The sequence below is a fragment of the Salmo trutta genome, chromosome 9, assembly GCF_901001165.1.
Source record: "Salmo trutta chromosome 9, fSalTru1.1, whole genome shotgun sequence".
Classification (NCBI taxonomy): domain Eukaryota; kingdom Metazoa; phylum Chordata; class Actinopteri; order Salmoniformes; family Salmonidae; genus Salmo; species Salmo trutta.
In genome coordinates, this window is record NC_042965.1 from 24652071 (window position 1) to 24676390 (window position 24320).

Below are 24320 nucleotides of genomic sequence, written 5' to 3' on the forward strand. Positions count from 1 at the left end.
CAAAAATATAAACGCAACATGCAAAAATGTCAAAGATTTTACTGAGTTACAGTTTATAGAAGGAAATCAGTCAATTTCAATAAATTCCTTATCCCCCCGTTCAGCATATTGCACCTAACGCACTGCGCTTTTAGCAGGGTAAACTACTTTCAACATTATACCAGCCTTGTATGTTTTCAAATATTTAAGATACAGAATTAATCATTTTAATCAAGTGAACTTGAAAACATTGTTATAAGGTGAATTTGTAAATGTGTTTTCTTTAGCTTACACACTACGCTGTTTGAGTCTGTGGCGGGAATTATAATTTGGCACAGTGGTTTGCAACAGGTCGAGCTGTTGTCGCATCAAATGGAATTCGAAATGATGCCGGCGAGAACAAAGCTGACTCCATTACAATAACGAGCCACAATGATACACTGCCACATTAACATAAGGCTATACGGCACAAACTTTTCAGCAAATACAATCCGGTTTACAGCATAATTAATTTGCCTTTCAAATGGATGCCATTCATCTTCAGCATGTCATCTGAATTTCTTTGTTGTTGCTTTGCCTCAAAAACATGCAAAAACGATCAATTTCCATTGCTCAATATGAAACTTTAACAATGTATTTGAAGAATAACATGAGCTCTTAAATCTGTAGAAAATATGTTCGTTAAAAAGCCTCGGTCTGGAAAGCAAAAGCTCTCATCACATCACTACAGTACTGCACATCGCAGTGTTTCACGTCATTCTCCCTCTAACGAGATTGTTCCATTAGATGGAATTGCCTGCATCACTCAATGAAATACAATTTTTGATTTTACTTTCTCTCCTAGCTATCCCCTGCCCCTTCTGCCCCCCCCCCTCTCTCTCACTCCTTTTCCTGAAGTAGCCTACTGCAGAGAGAGAACTGCATCGAAAAAATACACCGGAAGACATTAACTACCTCAGTTATACAGTGTGATAGCAGCAAATTCAGAATCGTAAGACACAAGCAACTCGCCTGGTGCAATGGCTAACAATCAGTGCCATCCACTTTTCCTCTCTCAAACAAAGGTAAGCGCTTTGATTTCTCGAGGGAACGTTGTGGGGAAGCAGAGGTTGTTCTTATTCAAGTAGGCTAGCCTACAGTGTTTCGTTTACATTGTTTCATATAACCTTTCGCGGAATACAGAAGAATGTTCATTATAGGCTAAGTGTAAAGTAAAATAGCAAAATACACTTTTTGATATTGTCATATGCAAAGTTCGGTTACGTAGGCCTAATTCTTGTATGACAGACTGCAGTGCACCTGTGAGGAGGATGTTGGCAGGGATACCCACTTTATTAATAATACAATGCTACTTACTGCTCAGTCTCATTCATAGCTTACGTCTGAAGTTTACCAGATCTTTCAGTGGAATTGCCTTTGAAACTGTACTGACAAAAATGATGCGCTTGGTGTTTTTGTCGGGATGGAGTGTCTATGCTTGACTTCTTTCTAGTCCGTGTAAGAAATGTGCTTCAAACCATCCAGATACACTACTTGGAGTATTTGGGATACTAAGCTATAATGTAGGCTAACATCAAAGAAAACAGTTTGGTTTTAGTCCTGTTACATCAAGGCTAACCCTTTAGACATACCCACCAAGTAAAGTCATGATGTCCATGATATTTGTTCGTTATTCAAATAAAATTGAAGACGATAGTTGCTACTGTCTCAAATCTCTGCAAGTCTGAAACAAGCTCTCGTCTGCGGTGAATGAGTATCAGGCGGCCAGTCACCCCGGGCGCTTAAAGCACTCTGCATTACCGCCAAAAAGAGCGCAAGGCTGCGGGTACAGTAGCGAGTTGGGTACTGAGTCAACGATTGATAGGCTACCAAAGAGCACGTCCAGTGAAGCGGAAATTTGCATCAAAGTGCTCTGTAGGAGAATTATAAGCTTGCTTGGTAACATTTAAGATGTCTTCAAAACGGCTTGACATATTTTCATATGAGGTGTTGTCTAGCTGGACAGTTGGTGGGAAATATGAGACTATTTTTCTTTATCCTCGCTTGACCTTTAATGGTGTTGACAGCAAAAATGAAGTCATGTGTAGGCCATGGCTTTCAGATGAAGGAACAAGCTAATGGAAGAGGAAAGGGCTTCTTTTTTCACATCAGATCACCAATCAATCCTGTACCTTTTATGCTTGACACACCCCACTGGGCACAGACTCAATTCAAAGCATATTCCACATTGGTTAAACCTCATTTAATTGAAATGATGTGGAAACAACATTCATTCAACCAGTGTGTGCAAGGTGGGCCAAATCTAAACCCAAGCCATTTTCTCCCAGGTGGACCATACACTATAGGGGTACATACTGTACACCCTTCCAGGGGTACTAGGACCCCTAGGGGTACTTGGCCTATCTACAAGGGGTTCTTGAGAAGACTCATGAGACCATGAAATGCACATGAGGGGGTACTTCAAGGGTACTCCGGGTAGAGCACAATTTAGTTGGTGGTACAGTAACTAAAAAAGGTTAGGAACCAACCACTAAGGCAAAGCCACCTGACTCAACGCTACATCCTTGAGAGATAGTTCATTGACACTGGCCCAATGACAATTCAGTAAAAGTGGAGGCTCCAAATAGACCCAGTGCGTCAGCCTTGTAAGTCACCCGGTCTAAGCACTAAGCAAATGGAAATGTACAGATAAATCATTTGCATATATCTGGAATGAGTCAACCCGGTAATTACTTGGCATTGTAAAATAATGTTATTCAGCCACGTCCTCTGATCTCGCTTGCCCACCTTCAATTAACATTAGAACCACAGAATTGAATCCTTGTTTTTCATATTCTAGAACACTTTTCTTACTCAAGATACCCACAGTATTGTTCTTTATCAGAGCAAGGTTGTTCCTGCACAAATTCTCACATCTCTTCACACATGCATGCATGCCTCCATTTTCACAATTTTCTCTCATGTTGTATTTTGGGTTTGCCTCTTTCCAAATGGCTGTCAACCTGGTGAAGCACAGCCATAGACTATAGTGTAAAAGCTGCATCCAGCAGCAAGTGGTGTGCTCTCCAGCTTCTCTGTTAGGGCTCTCTGTGTTTCCTAGCTCAGTGGTAAGGGGCTGGCATGACAGGGTGACCATATGGACCAAACAGGAACCAGTGTGTGTTCTCTGGGAGCCAAGGTACATACACTGTTAGGATCATCCCTCCCTTCCTGACTCAAATGTAACTCTGCTAAGTATTATGCGACATAGTTATTATAGTAAACGGGAACTAGGTGATATTCTATACGAATCCCAGAGATCGGTTGCAGTTATCTGATATATCATTGGCCATTATACCCTGCATCTGTGAAATCAGCTGGATCTGCTGTTCAGTGAATGCAATATATTTCAGCCTTGAGTTTTATTGTAGGACACACTGCAGTGTGGGGAGTTGAGTGCATATACAAGTGCCATTCATTTTGACTAGCACTGTCACGTTGTCACGACACCGACGGAAGGTGGCGCCCCTCCTCGACCGGGCGGCGCTCGGCGGTCGTCGTCGCCGGCCTACTAGCTGCCATCGATCCTTGTTTGTTTCACTTTCTGTTGGTTAGGTCTAGGTAGGCAGCTGTTTTGGTTTAGTTATTAGTAGGGGGGGGGGGTTATTTAGTCTAGGTAGGTATGTTTGTGTTTTGTGCGTGATTGTCATTTCGTCAGGTTGTACGTTCTGGGGGAACAGGTGTTTTTTCCTTTCTGCCTGCGGGTTTTGTGGCAGTGTATTTTGGGCTGCGTCCCTACGCTGTTTTCGGGCTGTTTATGGGCATTTGTTTTTACCTTGCCCCGCCCTTCCTGTTTTGGCAAATGTGGATTATTTATTAAAAGGAACGAGTGTTCACGGACTTGTGTCTCTTGCGCCTGACTTCACCCTCCTGCTTCCTCGAGCAGTCTGACACACGTGATATCACAACACTATTAGTTCCATTCAAATTAAATCAACGTTTATTGGTCGCATAAACAGGTTTGCAGATGTTATAGCAGGTGCAGCGAAATACTTATATTTCTAGTACTAACAGTGCAGTAATATTTATCAATACACACATAATTCCAAAATATAAAACAGATCAGAAGGAGCAATATCAGAATGAACAATGTCCAAGTCCGGAATATATATCTATATATCTATATGTAAATGGTGTGTATAGAAAGCATGGACAGTCTATGAATAGAAAAAAGGTGTGTACAGCAGTATTAATACAGGATAAGCCATGACTAGAATACAGTATATACAGTATATAAAAAGTGGGTAAAACAGTGTGTAAACATTGTTAAAGTGTCTCTATATACACGGGGCAGCAGTCTTTAAGCTGCAGGGCAGAGCACCGGGTGGTAGCCGGCAAGTGACAGTGTCTAAGGTGCCAGGCAGAGTAACTGGCAAGCCATGGAGAGCCATGTGGTTGTGGGCGGTGCAGTTGCTGTACCAGATGGTGATGCAGCCCGACAGAATGCTCTCGATGGTTTATCTGTAGAAGTTCAGGAGGGTCTTAGGTGTCACGCCGAATTTCTTCAGCCTCCTGAGGTTGAAGAGGTGCTGTTGCTCTTCTTCACTATGGTGTGGGTGTGGTGGGACCATTTCAGGTCCTCGGTGATCCTCCACTGTGGCCCTGTCGATGTGAATGGGGGCGTGCTCTCTCTGCTGTCTCCTGTAGTCCACGATCAGCTCCTTCGTTTTGTTGATGTTGAGGGAGAGGTTATTTTCCTGGCACCACTCCGCCAGGGACCTCTCCTCCTCCCTGTAGGCTGTCTCAGCATTGTTGTTGATCAGGCCTACCACTGTTGTGTATCCACTAAGTCATAAGGGACAGAGAGGACAGGAAGGGGCTGAGCACACACTGCTGGGGTGACCCCTGTGTTGAGGATCAGCGTAGCAATGGTGATGTTGGCCCGCCTCACCACCTGGGGGCGACCCGTGAGGAAGTCTTGGACCCAGTTGAACAGGGAAGGGCTCAGACCCAGGGCCACTGCAGTGGTGAGGGAACTGTTGTATTATTATTGGCATGGCGGGAATTCCTATGTCTTATCTACACTAAGCAGGAGATTGATTGAAGTCAACATTAATATGAATAATTCCAGTTATTATAGGTTAAAAAGGGATTGCCAACCTGAAACAGCAGTACGAAGTAACCATAAAAGTTGACTTTAAGCCGTTCGCCATTATCAAAATATCCCTGTGAAGGTTGACTGCACTACAGAGCACTATTGAAGCAGGTTTCTTTCAGGGGTAATCTGTGTACCTACATGGCTAGTGGGCCTTAGCTATCCTCCATTCCACTCTCACTTTCTCTATTCTCCTTCAATCTCTCTCACTCATCACTCTCTTCTCCCCCTTCAACCCTCTCTCTTTCTTTCTTGTCTACCCCTCTCCTCTTTCCAGTTACCCATCTCATCTCTCCTTCCTTCTCTCCCCTCCATCTCTCTCCACTCCTCCTGTCTCCATTCCACTCCCTTTTCCTATCCCTCTTTATACATCCCTCTCTTTTTTCTATATTCCACCATCTCTCTCTCTCCATGTAATGGCATCAGGATCTCCTAAATGAATACCTCCCAGGCCCTTTCTTGCAGAGGAGGTCATGCGGTCTCCATTTTGATGGGATTACGTGCAGGTCGGTCCATTTAGAGATTGGACCTGCTCTGTCTGATGCAACAAACCAACTACCAAACCGTCCACCCACGCTTGTCTTTCAAAGGGGAGGACACTCACAAGTCAAACATGACTAAGACTGAGTACATTAAAATATAGATTGCATCCCTGACGTTGGTTGAATGTGAAAGTATGTGACAGGATATTGAATAAAAAACGCAGTGTGGATGAGTCTAATAAGGAGCATAAGTTGCTAGTATTTCCATCATAGGATGTTTGCACTTGCATTCACATTGAACCACAGAATTAAAAATAGTCCAAATGCAAGTGGAGTGCATACAGGGAGGGCAAGGACACTGGCAGCTAGCTTGTTTTTCATTACTGCTTTGCTTTGTGTGAGTATGTTTGGTCCAGTCTGTCATTCAGACTGCACAAAGCAGGCAGTATTGATGATCTATTATGATCTTAAGAAAACATATGAGGTGTTTACTGCCCTCAGTAGGTGTTGGTCAGGAAACAAGTAAACTCCTCTTGCTACAAGGTAGCTTTTGTTTTTCATTCTACCCATTAGATGTACGGTGCACTCGGAAAGTATTCAGAACCCTTGACTTTTTCCACATTTTGTTACGTTACAGCCTTATTCTAAAATTGATTAAATTCATGATTTTCCTCATCAATCTACACACAATACCCTATAATGACAAAGCGAAGAAAAAAAAACAGAAATACCTTATTTACATAACTATTCAGACCCTTTGCTATGAGACTCAATTGATTGGACATGATTTGGAAAGGCACACACCTGTCTATATATACCAAGCCATGAGGTTGAAGGAATTGTCCGTAGCGCTCCGAGACAGGTTTGTGTCGAGGCACATATCTGGGGAAGGGTACCAAAACATTTCTTCAGCATTGAAAGTCCCCAAGAACACAGTGGCCTCCATCATTCTTAAATGGCAGAAGTTTGGAACCACCAAGACTCTTCCTACAGCTGGCCGGGGGAGCAATCTGGGGAGAAGGGCCTTAGTCAGGGAGGTGACCAAGAACCCAATTGTCACTCTGACAGAGCTCTAGAGTTCCTCTGTGGAGATGGGAGAACCTTCCAGAAGGACAACCATCTCTGCAGCACTCCACCAATCAGGCCTTTATGGTAGAGTGGCCACATGACAGCCCACTTGGAGTTTGCCAAAAGGCACCTAAAAACTCAGACTATGATAAACAAGATTCTCTATTCTGATGAAACTAAGATTGAACTCTTTGGCCTGAATGCCAAACATCACAACTGGAGGAAACCTGGCACTATCTCTACTGTGAAGGATGGTGGTGGCAGCATCATGCTATGGGGATGTTTTTCAGCGGCAGGGACTAGTCAGGATCGAGGCAAAGATGAACGAAGAAAAGTACAGAGAGATCCTTGATGAAAACCTTCTCCAGAGCACTCATGACCTCAGACTGGGGCAAAGGTTCACCTTCCAACAGGACAACAACCCTAAGCACACAGCCAAGACATCAGAGGAGTGGCTTCGGGACCAGTCTCTGAATGTCCTTGAGTGGCCCAGCCAGAGCCCGGACTATTCTGGTTAGAGCCAGTTTGCGCTGTTCTGTGAAGGGAGTAGTACACAGCGTTGTACGAGATCTTTAGTTTCTTGGCAATTTCTCACATGGAAGAGCCCATCATTTCTTAGAACAAGAATAGACTGACAAGTTTCAGAAGAAAGTTATTTGTTTCTGGCCATTTTGAGCCTGTAGTCGAGCACACAAATGCTGATGCTCCAGATACTCAACTAGTCTAAAGAAGGCCAGTTTTATTGCTTCTTTAATCAGGACAACAGTTTTCAGCTGTGTTAACATAATTGCAAAAGGGTTTTCTAATGATCAATTAGCCTTTTAAAATGCTAAACTTGGATTAGTTAACACAATTAACATTAACAATGTATTTCTGATCAACTTGATGTTATTTTAATGGACAAAAAAATTGGCTTTTCTTTCAAAAACAAGGACATTTCTAAGTGACCCCAAACTTTTTAATGGTAGTGTATTTACCTTTAGTCCAAAAGGTAGACTCATTATGCATGAGATCAGATCCAGCAAATTGTCCTCAAATCAAATCAAATTTTATTGGTCACATACACACGGTTAGCAGATGTTATTGCGAGTGTAGCGAAATGCTTATGCTTCTAGATCCGACAGTGAAGCTATCTAACAGGTAATATCAAACAAATTCCACAACAAAACCTAATACACATAATCTAGTAAAGGAATGGGATGAGAATATATAAGTATAAAATATATGGATGAGCAGTGACAGAGTGACTAAGATGCAATATATAGTAAGGAATAGATAGTGAAGGATACAGTATAGAGTATATACATATGAGATGAGTAATGCGAGATGTGTAAACATTCTAAAAGTGGCATTATTAAAGTGACTAGTGTTCCATTTATTAAAGTGGCCAATGATATCAAATCTGTAGGTAGGCAGCCACCTCTCTGTGCTAGTGGTGGCTGATTAACAATCTGATGGCTTTGAGATTGAAAAATAACTTCTCTCTGTCCCAGCTTTGATGCACCTGTACTGACTTCGCCTTCTGGATGGAAGCAGGGTGAACAGGCAGTGGCTCGGGTGGTTATTGTCCTTGATGATCTTTTTTGCCTTCCTGTGACATCGGGTGCAGTAGGTGTCCCGGAGACGCGTTGTGCAGACCGCACCACCCTCTGGAGAGCCTTGCGGTTGTGGGCGATGCAGTTGCCGTACCAGGCGGTGATACAGCCCGACAGGATGCTCTCAATTGTGCATCTGTAAAAGTTAGTGAGGGTTTTCGGTGACAAGCCACATTTTTTCAGCCTCTTGAGGTTGAAAAGGCGCAGTTGCGCCTTCTTCACTACACCGTCTGTGTGCTTGGACCATTTCTGTTTGTCGGTGATATTTACACTGAGGAACTTAAAACTTTCCACCTTCTCCACTACTGTCCCGTCGATGGGGGGGGGGCTCTGCTGTTTCCTGAAGTCCACGATCATCTCCTTTGTTTTTTTGACGTTGAGTAAGAGGTTATTTTCCTGACACCACACTCCGAGGGCCCTCACCTCCTCCCTGTAGGCTGTCTCGTCGTTGTTGGTAATCAAGCCTACCATTTTTGTGTCGTCTGCAAACTTGATGATTGAATTGGAGGTGTGCATGGCCACGCAGTCGTGGGTGAACAGGGAGTACAGGAGGGGGCTGAGAACGCACCCCAGTGTTGAGGATCAGCGGAGTGGAGATGTTGTTTCCTACCTTCACCACCTGGGGGCGGCCCATCAGGATGTCCAGGACCCAGTTGCACAGGGTGGGGTCAAGACCCAGGGTCTCAAGCTTAATGATGTGATTGGAGGGTACTATGGTGTTGAATACGGAGCTGTAGTCAATTAACAGCATTCTTACAGAAAAAAGTTATCTGTTTCCTTCTTCTCAAACTCTCATTTAAATCTCTATTATAGTGTCATCTTTAACCGGTCACAAAATGCAGGTTGACGTTTATTGTCATGAGTCTTGTCTTTGAGGCAAAACTGAGTGATTTCCCCTTAGATAGGCCAGATACAAAGTTAGAATTGGCTATATTGAAAAAGTTAATGAAAATACAGATGTGCTTTTTGGTCTTAGTTTAAGGTGAGGGTTAGGCATTAGTGTTAGCAATGTGGTTAAGGTTAGGTTTAAAATTTGATGTCTTTGTGGCTGTGCCAGATAGTTACCACTCTGCAGACCTACCTCCAGAACAAGATTCAGGATGAAAAATGCTAACCTGCTAACACCATAAACACCTTTCTCAGTTTGTGAAAACTTTTTATTAGTGTCAGTAGCCCGGCAAAATGCTCTGAAATAATGTCTTGAATCTGGTCATTTGTCTGCGGATTAGTTGGAAAGTTGCAGCCAAGTAATAGTTGACCTAGAGTTTTTTTCCCCAGTCTAAAGAGGCTGAAAGAAAGCAGAGGCACCATCCATCACCCAGACAGAGGCTACCGCCAGACCAGGGCCTATTTCAAGCCATCCTCAGACAGTTCACACTAATGGTAGCTGCACGTCTTGTGTTAACCCTTTGTATGCCAGTCCACTCAAATCAAATCAAATCTTATTGGTCACATACACATATTAAGCAGATGTTATTGTGGGACCAGCGACATGCTTGTGTTCATAGCTCCAACAGTGCAGTGGTATCTAACAATTCACAACAATACACACAAATCTAAAAGTAAAAGAATGGAATTAAGAAATATCTAAATCTTTCCCGTGACAGAGGAACCCCACTGGGCCAATCTCTGGGAGTGTTATGGTAAATAGCAGTGTGACTGCCCCTGATGGTCTGGCAGTCGGTGCTGTCTCAGTCTCCTCAGTGGTGGTCAGGTGAGGTGGCGTGTGAGGGCCTTGGTATGCACACAGGTCTTCACTGATCCTCATCACCACTGACAGGGTGGCTCGGGCTACGCTCCACAGACTCTCTGACAGACAGACACTGGACACACACCCACAACCCACTGTGTGTGTGTGTGTGTGTGTGTGTGTGTGTGTGTGTGTGTGTGTGTGTGTACATGCGTGCATGCTTTGTATTTAGAGGTGTGTGATCACCCAACTCATGACCTGCAGGAAACACTATGAAGCGTCAATGTCTTGAGAGTCTGTCAGGAGTCTTGACAAGCCACTGGCAGGGCCTGACTTTGAGTTCACATAACAGAAGCAAAGTTGTAAAATACAAAGTGCAGAATGGGATCCAATAGGAGAGTAGTACAGTACAACAGATGGGTTGAGACAGACAGGTTTTCATATTAAATCCCAGAAGATGGTTATTTAACAACACCTAACCTGAGTGTCCTCTGTAATACAGCTCTGCGATGTTCATCTAAATAAGGTTCTCTGTAAAAAAACAACAGTCCAATAACAAGACAAAGCAGTAACACAGGACCCTGCTACTAGAGACAATGATAAATAACACAGGACCCTGCTACTAGAGACAATGATAAATAACACAGGACCCTGCTACTAGAGACAATGATAAATAACACAGGACCCTGCTACTAGAGACAATGATAAATAACACAGGACCCTGCTACTAGACACAATGATAAATAACACAGGACCCTGCTACTAGACACAATGATAAATAACACAGGACCCTGCTACTAGAGACAATGATAAATAACACAGGACCCTGCTAGTAGAGACAATGATAAATAACACAGGACCCTGCTAGTAGAGACAATGATAAATAACACAGGACCCTGCTACTAGACACAATGATAAATAACACAGGACCCTGCTACTAGACACAATGATAAATAACACAGGACCCTGCTACTAGAGACAATGATAAATAACACAGGCCCCTGCTACTAGAGACATTGATAAATAACACAGGACCCTGCTACTAGAGACAATGATAAATAACACAGGACCCTGCTACTAGACACAATGATAAATAACACAGGTCCCTGCTACTAGACACAATGATAAATAACACAGGACCCTGCTACTAGACACAATGATAAATAACACAGGACCCTGCTACTAGAGACAATGATAAATAACACAGGTCCCTGCTACTAGACACAATGATAAATAACACAGGACCCTGCTACTAAAGACAATGATAAATAACACAGGACCCTGCTACTAGAGACAATGATAAATAACACAGGACCCTGCTACTAGACACAATGATAAATAACACAGGACCCTGCTACTAGAGACAATGATAAATAACACAGGACCCTGCTACTAGAGACAATGATAAATAACACAGGACCCTGCTACTAGAGACAATGATAAATAACACAAGACCCTGCTACTAGAGACAATGATAAATAACACAGGACCCTGCTACTAGAGACAATAATAAATAACACAGGACCCTGCTACTAGAGACAATGATAAATAACACAGGACCCTGCTACTAGACACAATGATAAATAACACAGGACCCTGCTACTAGACACAATAATAAATAACACAGGACCCTGCTACTAGAGACAATGATAAATAACACAGGACCCTGCTACTAGAGACAATGATAAATAACACAGGACCCTGCTACTAGAGACAATGATAAATAACACAGGACCCTGCTAGTAGAGACAATGATAAATAACACAGGACCCTGCTACTAGACACAATGATAAATAACACAGGACCCTGCTACTAGACACAATGATAAATAACACAGGACCCTGCTACTAGAGACAATGATAAATAACACAGGCAATCGGGGTACTGAAAAATGAACAATACATCTAAAAGGATCATTGGTCAGAAGCCAGCCAATGAGCCAAATGGGATAAGCAGAGTCACCTTGAATCAGCGGTGTCATTTTGCCCAGTAAAATTGCATTATGGGAGTTGGATCCTGGGCGGGGATTTGTGGCCTCCTGACAGGGCTTCATTGTTCATTAGGCCCTGTAGAGTGCAGCTCAGAGACACACTGGACGGATGACCTGAAAGACACCCTCAGTCTCTCTCTCTCTCACACACACACACACACACACACACACAAAATCATCAGAGTCCATGGGTTCTGTTAATCAAAAATACTACAAATTATATAATTTCATCATTTATATTTTACAAAATAAGGACACACACCTGTCTCCAACAGATTCAGCCTTCTTCCATTGGAGGATGTAGTAAATCCTTGGTTGACAGTTTCCAATATACCTTCTCTTCCCACCAATCCGTAATGTATATTTTATGCAAGCTATAATATGAAAGAGTGCAGCCAGGGCGATGAAGTAAATCTGTGTTATACTGTAGGTCTTAGTTTACACTTTGATCACTCACAATAAATCATGTTACATTGCAGGGTTATGTTGAGGTCTCCACCAGCCAACCCAGGCCTCTGACGACTGGGAGGGTTTCCCCCTGCCCACTGTGTGTGTGCCCTAATTAATGTGTATGAAATCAGTAACCATGACAAACCAATTTCCTTCCAACACCCACTGTTTGTGTGTGTGTGGGTTGGTGACAAAGTGGTCATTTGCCTTCAGGTTTCCCGTGAATCCTCCCCTTGCATGGATTAAAGGAGGACACTAAGGTTCTGCTTGGGTCACCACATCCACTGTAATATACCAGCGCTTTATCAAAGACACATTTATTTGGGCCAGAACCTTGTTTATTAGTTCCTTCTCCAACACAAATGAATATGATTCGGCACATTTCCTATCTCTGTTTAAGGCCTGAGACTGATGTCGACTCATGAAATATAGAACAGGAGAGCTCTCCGGGAAATTCAATGTACTTTGTGAATATAAACTGAGAGTAATATGCCAAAGCCATTTTCTTCACATCACTCAAAGAAATGATCAAAAGGAAAGGGAGCAGGCAGGCAGGACGGTGAGTGAATGTTTAAGAGAGTTTGGTGTCTGTGCCGTTTCTGCATCACTGTCTGGTTATGAATGTAGCTGTGGAAACTACCGGAGTTATTCACCTTATCTGACTGGAACCTTTCTCTCTCTCCCCCTGTCTTTCTGTCTCTCCCCTGTCTCTTTTTCTCCCTCCCCCTGTCTTTCTGCCCCCCCCTTTCTGTCTCTCCCCCTGTCTCTTTCTCTCCCTCCCGTCTTTCTGTCCCCCCCTCTTTCTCTCTCTCTCCCTGTCTTTCTGTCTCTCCCCCTCTCTTTCTCCTCGTCTTTCCGTCTCCCCCTCTCTGTCTCTCTCTCTCCCCTTCTCTTTGTCTATTTCTCCCACAGCCGGACCAATGAAAACCACAGCCAGTGAGGGTATCTTTCTGTGGTGACTGCAGAGTCCAGGGTTTTCCCCTTCTGCATCTCCAGATCCACCACTCTGCTTCACTCTGCTCTGCTCCCAAACCACTCCACCAGCTTACATCCATCCCCCTCTGCCCCCTTCCTACCCCCCTGTACTTCCACCCCTGAACCTCCATCAGAGATAAAATGGATGACAGCTACGATAACAGGACTTCTTTAGTGAAGGGGGCCAAGGACATCGCCAAGGAGGCCAAGCGGCACGCCGTGAAAAAGGTCAACAAGGTCGTGGACAGCGCCACAGACGAGTACTCCCAGCGCAAATACAGCCGTTTTGAGGACGAGGTAGACGAGGGCGACGACTTTTACCATAATCCCCTGAGGCAGGACGGAGGCTACAATGACAACGACCAGGCCAGTGATGCCAGCGATGCCACAGAGGGCCATGATGACGAAGATGAGATTTACGAGGGGGAGTACCAGGGGATCCCAGCGGCTGGAGACAGGCGGTCCAGGGAGGGGCAGGTGGCTCTGGGGCAGCCCGTCACAGACAGCCTGAGAGAACGTAAGGAGCTGGAGAAGGAGAGGCAGGCGGATGAGGAAGAACTGGCCCAGCAGTATGAGCTGATCATCCAGGAGTGTGGCCATGGCAGGTTCCAGTGGCAGCTGTTCCTGGTGCTGGGCCTGGCCCTCATGTCGGATGGGGTGGAGGTGTTCGTGGTGGGGTTTGTTCTACCCAGCGCCGAGACGGACATGTGTGCTCTGGGTGGCTCCAACTCCAGATCTGGATGGCTGGGTAAGGGGTTTGGGGTTTGGAGTGCGTGTGTGCGTTCATTTGTGTGTAAAACATCAAAGAAAAGAAAATTTACTGGCCACATACACATATTTAGCAGATGTTATTGCAGGTGTAGCGAAATGCATGAGTGCTATAGCAGGTTTGTGTAAGAAGAAGACAGGATTAAATTACTGTTGTCCACCTAGACTAGGCTCAAATCCCTGTCATTCGCATGAAGAACAGATGGAAATACAGGGGGTGGAGATTGGGGTACCTTTAGAGAATTTGTCGGCAAGTGGGTAACCCACCTCTACCATCCGTTCTACTGGCCATCACTGGAGAATAAACTGGATGATCTCCGTTCGAGACTATCCTACCAACGGGACATAAAAAAACTAATATCTTATGTTTCACCGACAACACGGATAATATACAGCTGGCTGGGTTTTTGTGCATCAGCAGGACAGAACAGCTACGTCTGGGAAGACGAGGGGTGGGGGTGTGTGTCTATTTGTCAATAACAGCTGGTGCGCAATGTCTAATATTAAGGAAGTCTCGAGGTATTGCTTGCCTGAGGTAGAGTACCTAATGATAAGCTGTAGACCACACTATCTACCAAGAGAGTTTTCATCTATATTTTTTGTAGCCGTCTATGTACCACCACAAACTGATGCTGGCACTAATACCGCACTCAACGAGCTGTACAAGGTCATAAGAAAACAAGAAAATGCTCATCCAGAAGCGGCGCCCCTAGTGGCTGGGGACTTTAAATGCAGGCAAACTTAAATCTGTTTAACCTAATTTCTACCACCAATCCAATTTTCAACCAGAGGAAAAAAAAACTCTAGACCACATTTACTCCACACACAGAGATGCATACAAAGCTTTCCCTCGCCCTCCATTTGACAAATCTGACCATAATTAAAACCTCCTGATTCCTGCTTACTAGCAAAAACTAAAGCAGGAAGTACCAGTGACTCGCTCAATACGGAAGTGGTCAGATGACACGGATGCTACGCTACAGTACTGTTTTGCTAGCATAGACTGGAATATGTTCCGGGAATCATCCAATGGCATTGAGGAGTATATCCCCTCAGTCACCAGATCACTGTGTGATCACGCTCTCCGTAAAACATGTCAACATTCACAAGGCCAGATGGATTACCAGGACGTGTACTCAGAGCATGCACGGACCAACTAGCAAGTGTCTTCACTGACATTTTCAACCTCTCCTTGACTGAGTCTGTAATAGCTACATGTTTCAAGCAGACCACCATAGTCCCTGCGCCCAAGAAAGCAAAGAGAACCTACCTAAATCCTAAACTCAAAGCACATGAAGTCTGGGGATCTGTTGGGGCGGTATGCGAATTGGAATGGGTCTTGGCTGGCTTCTGATGTTGTTGATGTGAGCCATGACCAGCCTTTCAAAGCATAATCTCAATCGCACTCCCACTGCCCTTTCCCACCTGGACAAAAGGAACACCTATGTGAGAATGCTATCCATTGACTATAGCTCAGCGTTCAACACCATAGTGCCCTCAAAGCTCATTACTAAGGTAAGGACCCTGGGACTAAACACCTCCCTCTGCAACTGGATCCTGGACTTCATGACGGGCCGACCCCAGGTGGTAAGAGTAGGCAACAACACATCTGCCATGCTGATCCTCAACACGGGGGCCTCTCAGGGTGCATGCATAGGCCCCTCCTGTACTCCCTGTTCACCCACGACTGCGTGGCCAAGCAGGAATCCAACACCATCATTAAGTTTGATGACGGAGCTAGGAGTGTTGGATCAGACTGCGCAGTAAAGGTCCGTCGTCACACGTCATCAGAGTGCACAGCTGAACACTGTATGCTGGAAAACACTCGGTTGGCTATTTTTAGTTAAAACAAACCGCTATTCATTAAATACCAAACTTGTTTTTGTGTCGATTCTGCGACGCGGTTAGCTTTTAACAGCTAGGAAACACGGCTAACCATACAATAGTGCTAGGTGGCTGTAGTACAAAAACACTGGTCGTCGTCGTGGGAAAGGCGCATTGTTAAAAACAGCTGGCTGCAGTAAAGAGCCAACCTGGATACTAAGGAGATCCTGAGGGAAAACAACGACTATCAACAGCTTTACGCTATGGAGGAACAACATACTCCATCATGGAAAGATCTGGCTACCTCACAAAAGAACCAGACAAAAAACGAAAGACAGATTAATCTATTTACTTACGGTTGAAGTAGGGGCTAGTGCTCTGGCTGGAATCCATGCAACACTGGACAAATTGTGTGAGGAGGTAGCAGGGCTGAGGGGGAGTTTGGAGTTTAGCCAGAGTGAAATTGTCATGTTCCAAGGAGAGAACAAGGCACTCCCAGCCAAGGTAAAAATCCACGATTCCAACACGGATTGTCTACTCAGGGAAAACAGGGTGATGAGGGAGTCGCTACTAGACATTCAACGTCATAGCATGCGTTAAAGTCTAATATTTTCTGGGATTCCTGAGGACGCATCCAATAATCCAGAGGGTGTGATCAGAGAATTCATGTAATCCGTCTTGAAATTTGAAACAACTATGATGGTGATACGATATGGATTACAAGTATCATGAATATTAAGGCTATACGCACTACATGTTACACACATAGACACTTAACCATGCAAATTGGCGGGGTTATTATTTATTTGGACATCACACATTATAGTCTTACTCTTATTCAGACATCGTACACACTCTCACTAAATCACATCTAATATCATACACATCAACCTACTCAGATTTACTACACACAATATTTTATCTCAATTTTATAATATCTGTGGCATTGGTTCACAGGCAAAACAGACAAGGGAATAAAACAAATATTGCTAGAACCTATTTCTTGAATTCTAAATATCAGACATTTGAAAGCTCTAGTTTTGACTGTCATAATACCTCTGATGGCAGTAACTTTACAAGCACTAATTATGGTCAATTTAGCCTGAGAATAGTATCTAGTTATGGTAAGGTGGAATAAAATGTTAAAATCAAAGGTTTAATTTTTTTTAGTAGGCGACAGAATTCGATCAGATCATTTAATTGGCCTTCATATTACTCTTATAGAATTTCCACGTGGACATTGGAAATGTAAACAAAGTTTACTGGAGAAAAACTTATTTAACTAAGACAAAATAATTTATAACTGAATTGTTCCAGTATAATATAGGTTCAGCAATTCCCCTTATTGTTTGGGACACCTTTAAATGTACTGTAATGACCCGGCTGGGTCATAAAAGGATAAGAGACGGACTCTAGGTGTGCAGGTCAGAACACAGGTTTATTCCTAAACTGGGCTACTGTTCAGGCCACAGCCCACGCCGCTAAATGCCGAACGTACACAATTATACCATGTCGAGTTAAGGGTCACTCCCATAGGAACAGATCAAGGCCCCGAACAGAAAGAAAGAAAGATGAGACAGTAATCCCTATTTATGCATTTCCAAATCCCGCGGGATTACCCATCATACCCCCCCAACCTTTCCCTCTGTCCTGACATATTTAACCCCTGCTAGTAGCCATGAGAACCATAACACACCCACAAACACAGAACACAATACCGGGTCGTTACAGTACATTCAGAGGTCATTCGATATTCATGTAACGAGTCGGGAAGCAAGTACAGGTAGTAAGTGTTTTAATAAATAAACAAAACACAAACACACCGACATGAAACAGAGTCAATAACACCTGAGGAATGAACCAAGAGGAGTGACAGATATAGGGAAGATAATCAAGGAGGTGATGGAGTCCAGGTGAGTCATGTGCGCGAGACGATGGTGACAGGTGTGCAGGATAATCAGCAGCCTGGTGACCTAGAGGCCGGAGAGGGAGTATACGTGACAACTCATCAATAATAAAAAGGCCGTTTCTGGCTAAAGAGACAGGACTAACAAGGGAAATACATGAACTGATAGTACAGCTGGACAGCAAAAAAAAAATAAAAAATACTAGAGATACAACATAAGTTAGAGGAAAAACAAAAATAACTAGAGGGACTTATTCAAGAACGATCTAATGTAATCTATTACAAAATAAAGCAAACTAGATGGAAAATGCACAAACGTATTCCTGAATCTCCAACACAGGAACGCTAACAAAAATAATTAGCAGAAACTCGTTACTGATTCGCCGAATTATATTTTAAAAGAGGAAGCTAAATATTTTAAGCAGATGTTCTCTTTTCCGTCTCATCCTCTCCCACTGAATGAAGATTACGGTAAGGAATTATTTCCAAATAATACAAAAATGTACAGAAAGATCAGTGCGAAGGCCAAATTACAGAGGAATAACTTTTTGAGGCTATTAAATCCTTTCAGTGTGGAAAAACCCCGGGGCTTGATGGCATACCGGTAGAGGTATGTCGAGCCTTTTTTGATTGTTTTAACTACTCCTATTGAAATGGTAGTCTGTCAGGTACTCAACAGGAAGGTCTGATTTCACTATTATGGAAACAAGACCCAGATGACAAATATAAAGATCCAGTCTATCTAAAAAAAACTGGAGGCCCCTTACACTTCAATGTTGTGATGCAAAAATACTAGCGGAATGCATAGCACTCAGAATGAAAAAGGTTTTACCAGGTATTGTTCATCCTGATCAGACAGGTTTTTTACATGGACGATACATTGGAGATAATATACGACAACTACTAGAAATAATACATATTTCATGATATTCTAAGAAGCCATGCCTGGTATTTATAGCAGATTTTGAAAAGACATTTGATAAAGTAAGACTGGATTTTATTTATAAATGCCTGGATTTTTTTCAATTTCGGTGATTCTCTTATAAATTGGGTAAAAGTAATGTATAGCAACCCCAGGTGTAAAATAGTAAATAACGGCTACTTCTCAGAGTTTTGAATTATCAAGAGGAGTTAAATAAGGGTGTCTGCTGTCACCATATCTATTCGTCATGGCCATCGAAATGCTAGCTATTAAAATCAGATCCAATAACAACATTAGAGGATTAGAAATCCAAGGCTTAAAAACAAAGGTGTCCATGTATGCCGATGACTCAAGTTTTATATGAAGTCCGCAAGCTAGATCCCTGAAATGTCTCATTGAAGATCTAGATAACTTTTCTGTACTCTCTGGACTAAAACCTAATTATGATAAGTGTACAATATTACGTATTGGATCTTTAAAAAATACAACTTTTACATTACCCTGCAGTTTACCTATAACATTGTCTGAAGGTGAAGTAGACATATAGTTGGTATTCATATCACAAAAGATAGAAATAAGCTCTCCACAATGAATTTCAATAGAAAACTTGTAAAAATAGACAAGGTCCTGCAACCATGGAGGGGTAAATACCTGTCTATTTATGGAAAAATTGCCCTGATTAACTCCTTAGTCATATGTCAGTTTACTCACTTACTTATGGTGCTGCTGTACCATACAGATTGCAAAATAGTTGGGAAGAGATTTTTGATGTACCTATTCCATGGTACAAGGTGTATGAGTTGATATATAAAACAATGCAAGATTCAAGACTTTGTGCTTTTCAGCTAAAATTATTATATAGAGTTATTGCCACCAACAAAATGTTGAATATACAGGGCATAAAATCATCGAAGCTCTGCAGATTTTGTTGTGAGGATACAGAATCAATAGACAATTTATTTAGGTATTATTTTGTCATTTTCAGCCATTCCTGAACCTGAGACCAGAAACAGGTTCAGGAATGGCAGAAAATGCATAGCATTGATCTAAAACTGCCCCTAGAAATAGTACTGTTAGGAGATCTGGAGAGACCGGGTCACTCAATTACTAATATACTAATACTCTTAGTAAAAGTATTTATCATCAACTCGCAATCTGTGGATTCTATTCAACAAGATGGATTGAAATTGTACGTTAAACATCACAGCCTAGTTGAAAGATATATGTTGCGTAGAAATCCGAGGAGGTTGGCCAGCAGAGATAGGTGGGATGGGCTGAAGGAAGCTGAGGGTTGGGATGTGGAATTGGAGAGAAGTGGGAGTGGAGTTGCTGGGCGGGAGATAGAATGATGGTCAAAGATAAAAGTATAAAAAATAATGTAAAAATAAAACATAATAAAAAGTAAGTTTGAATGACACTGAGGGGCAGTGTTTTTACAGCTAATGCCGGTTTGGCTGATGCCGTGCAGGTGTTTGTACACATGCATATACACACTCATTCAAATACACACATACACGGACACACACACATGTAAATAGTGCCAGACATGCACTCAAACATATGCAGTTGGCCTTGCTGCTATGATTGTAGTTGTCCTTGATGTCTTTAGTTTTTTTTTGCATTGTTGTTTTCTGTTTTCCTTTGTCTTTTTCTTTTTTCTCTTTAGTTACATTTTCTTGGTTGTTGGTGCATTGGGGTGGGGGGTTCTTTGGGGTGGGGAATGAAATTCATTTAATTACATTTTTTATTTTATTTATTTCTTGGAGGGGGGAATGGGGGAGCGGTCTTGGATGGTTGAGGGGCAGCTATTGGGGAACTGTGGTGGGATCTTGGAGGGTTCGGGTCCTCCACCTTGAGCAGGGCATTGACCCTGGATACTTCTGTGTGTCGCTCTGAATGGGAGTCTGTTGGATTACTGGTGTGGTGTAGTTGTTGAGTGGCTTCACTGCAAGTATATTGTATGTTTTGGATTAATAAAAAATAATAGTTTGCTGACAGCACAACAGTGGTAGGCCTGATCACCGACAACGATGAGACAGCCTATAGGGTGGAGGTGGACAACAACCCCTCCCTCAACGTGAGCAAGACAAAGGAGCTGATCGTGGACTACAGGAAAAGGAGGGCCGAACACTCCCCCATTCACATCGATGGGGCTGTAGGGGAGCGCGTCGAGAGTTTCAAGATCCTTGGTGTCCACATCACCAACAAACTATCATTGTCCAAACACACCAAGCCAGTCATGAAGAGAGCACGACAACACCTTTTCCCCCTCAGGAGACTGAAAAGACTTGGCATGGGTCCCCAGATCCTCAAAAAGTTCTACAGCTGCACCATTGAGAGCATCCTGACCGGTTGCATCACTGCCTGGTATGGCAACTGCTCGGCATATGAACGCAAGGCGCTACAGAGGGTAGTGCATACTGGCCAAGCTCCCCCTTTGTTTTTACACTGCTGCTACTCACTGTTTATTGTCTATGCATAGTCACTTTACCCCTACCTAAATGTACAAATTACATTGACTAACCTGTACCCCCTCACATTGACTCGGTACCGGTACCCCCTGTATATAGCCTCATTATTGTTATTTTATTGTGTTAAAAATATATACATACTTATATACATACTTTAGTCTATTTAGTTAATATTTTTAACTTTTTCTTGAACTGCATTGTTGGTTAAGGGCTTGTAAGAAAGCATTTCACGATAAGGTCTACACCTGTTGTATTCGGTGCATGTGAAAAATAACATTTGATTTGACTAGAGTACAGTGTAAAGGCATGCATAGGTTCGGTTTGCTCCTAGCAGATCTCACCTAGGCAAAGCGACTGTCTGTGCTCTCATACTCCCTAAAGACCTTTGCTTGGAAACGAGAGGAAAAAAAGGGCAATATTACTGTTGCTTGTCCCTCTTGATTAAACAGACTACCCCTTTCCAATTAGGAAACTCTTGGGTATGTTGTGGGGGACTGCAGTGGCGGTTCTAGACCATTTCAGCTGGGGCCAGTTGTACTGTTAGAGGGGCCAGTTACATTAGACGTTATTGTTGTCATATCGTTTTCTTCACTGCATTGCAGGCATTAGCAGGCAAAAGACCATGTTCATAATCATCATCGTTGCCACTGTCTAATAACGGATGTAAAAAAAGAACGATAGCTAAAATCTACGAAAGGGCGTAGACTTCGGCTACCAAACTTCGACTTGCCTAAAAAAAAGACCAAAACCAACAAAAACGTCACAAATTATCGTCATAATATATGCGCAAACTGTTTTGACTGGGTGTAAAAAGTCCTCAATTGTCAAACTTGAGTAAAAGTAAAGATACCTTGAGAAAATGACTTGCGTAAAAGTGAAGGTCACGCAGTAAAATACTACTTGAGTTAAAGTCAAAGCATTTGGTTTTAAATGTACTTGGAACTGCTAAACTGTTCTTAAATATCAAAAGTAAAAGTATAAACCATTTAAAATTCCATATATTAAGCAAACCAGATGGCATAATTTATTTTGTTTATTGACGGATAGCCAGGGGCACACTCCATCAGACATCATTTCCAAATTAAGCATTTGTGTTTAGTGAGTCCGCCAGTTCAGAGGCAGTAGGGATGGCCAGGGATGTTCTCTTGATAAGTGTGTGAATTTGACAATTTTCCTGTCAAAATGTAACGAGTACTTTTGGGTGTCAGGGAAAATGTATGGAGTAAAAATTACATCATTTTCTTTAGGAATGTAGTGAAGTAAAAGTTGGCAAAAATATAAATAGTAAAGTACAGATACTACCTAAAACTACTTAAGTAGTACTTTAAAGTATTTTTACTTAAGTACTTTACACCACTGCTGGTAGCATACGGTAAGCTTAATGGTATGTTGATTTCTTTGCCCGTGTTGAGGGACTAGTTATACCAATGTGTTAACTTGGAGCCACAATAGTGCAAATGGTTGCAGGTCTGTAGTCCATCACGAGCAAGTCTGACATGACGTGTGTCCAGGGCTTTCTGTGTCATACTGTAAAAACATGGAATCAGTCAGCCCTCAACTCCCCCTGCACAGTGAACCAAAGCACTGCTACTTATGTTGCTCCATGCGCTGCTTCCCCTTATTCATCACGCATTGTTGGGAAGGGCACGTAAGGAAGCATTTCACTGTAATTCTACACTTGTTGTTTACGAAGCATGTGACAAATACAATTTGATTTTCTTAATCATGTCCCCTCTTTTTCCTTCTCTGTCTCTCTCTCTCCTTTCTCTTTCTCTCTCCTTTCTCTCTCCTTTCACTCTCTCTCTCTCCTTTCTCTCTCCTTTCACTCTCTCTCTCTCCTTTCACTCTCTCTCTCTCCTTTCACTCTCCTTTCACTCTCTCTCCTTTCACTCTCTCTCTCCTTTCACTCTCCTTTCACTCTCTCTCCTTTCACTCTCCTTTCACTCTCTCTCCTTTCACTCTCCTTTCACTCTCTCTCTCCTTTCACTCTCCTTTCACTCTCTCTCCTTTCACTCTCTCTCTCCTTTCACTCTCCTTTCACTCTCTCTCTCTCTCTCTCTCTCTCTCTCTCCTTTCACTCCTCTCTGATTGCCTCGAGGCTCCTCCCCTGATGAGGTGACAGGCTGAACGTGATTGTGTGTGTGTGTGTGTGTGTGTGGACACACTCCATGATTACTTTGACCTTGTTGGAATCCAATTGGGCTTTTACAGGATAATTATACTTAATTACAGTAAACAAATGGTAAAGAGGTTATGTGCTATACAGGTGCCATGGCAATACTGTATAAATTCTACATTAAAAAGTAGACTACATGTAACTTAATTGCTGTTGAGTAGAGCTCAGTTGTCCAAGCATAGGTGATATGTCTCTGTTAATGATGCTATGAGTATAGTCTCAAACTGCCAACTTACTGGTAGGCCAACACTTTTACTGGCTCACATTATCTAGGTGTTTGTCTCTTTTCTGCAAAGCATAAATTGTGCCTAAGATTCAAATACACTAAATCATTTGCAAAGGCCACAAATCATTCTATTTCAAAAGCACCAACTAGTTGTTGGCGGTGTAAGCATATTTAATTACACATCTGTACATTCTGTATCAGTACAACATGGGTGTGATTTGGTCTCCATGCAGATGGATCTCAGGGAAACATTAATCACATCCCAGAGACTGAGGCTTTGCATCGCAGGGTGGTCAAACTGAGCCCAGTGTAACTGAATAATGCAATATGAAAAACACAAAGGCCTGTACGGGATGCACGACAAATATTACAGAATTCAATTTGGACCTAACAAGATCCCACAGGAATCTTAACTGCTGCATGTGAATGAGTGAGGAATGAGAGGTTCTAGAGTGGGAGGTGAAAAGGAGAGGGAGAACAGTGAGCAAAAAGAGAAGGATAAAGGAGAATAGCATCGAGTGAAGAGAGAATGAAGAAAGAATGATATAGGGGAGGAGAAAGAAAGAGGGATGGAGGGAGGAAAAAGTAAGTAACAGAGGAGAGGGAGCAGAGAGGGAGCAATGAGGGAGGGAGGGAGGGAGGAGAGGGAGCAATGAGGGAGAGA

General features: G+C 42.8%; 1 protein-coding gene across 2 annotated transcripts in view; it reads left to right on the forward strand.

Annotated features, from left to right (window-relative positions):
• Positions 1-829: 829 nt before the first annotated feature.
• LOC115200274 (synaptic vesicle glycoprotein 2C) overlaps positions 830-24320 on the forward strand; it is a 59825-nt gene continuing 36334 nt past the window's right edge. Inside the window, exons 1-2 of one of the 2 annotated variants that reach the window (XM_029763211.1) lie at positions 830-1043; positions 13301-14111. In XM_029763211.1, coding sequence (XP_029619071.1) covers positions 13505-14111 — 607 coding nt within the window. In that variant the 5' untranslated portion in view covers positions 830-1043; positions 13301-13504. The remainder of the gene's footprint in view (positions 1044-13300; positions 14112-24320) is intronic. The other variant, XM_029763213.1, reaches the window with a different exon arrangement.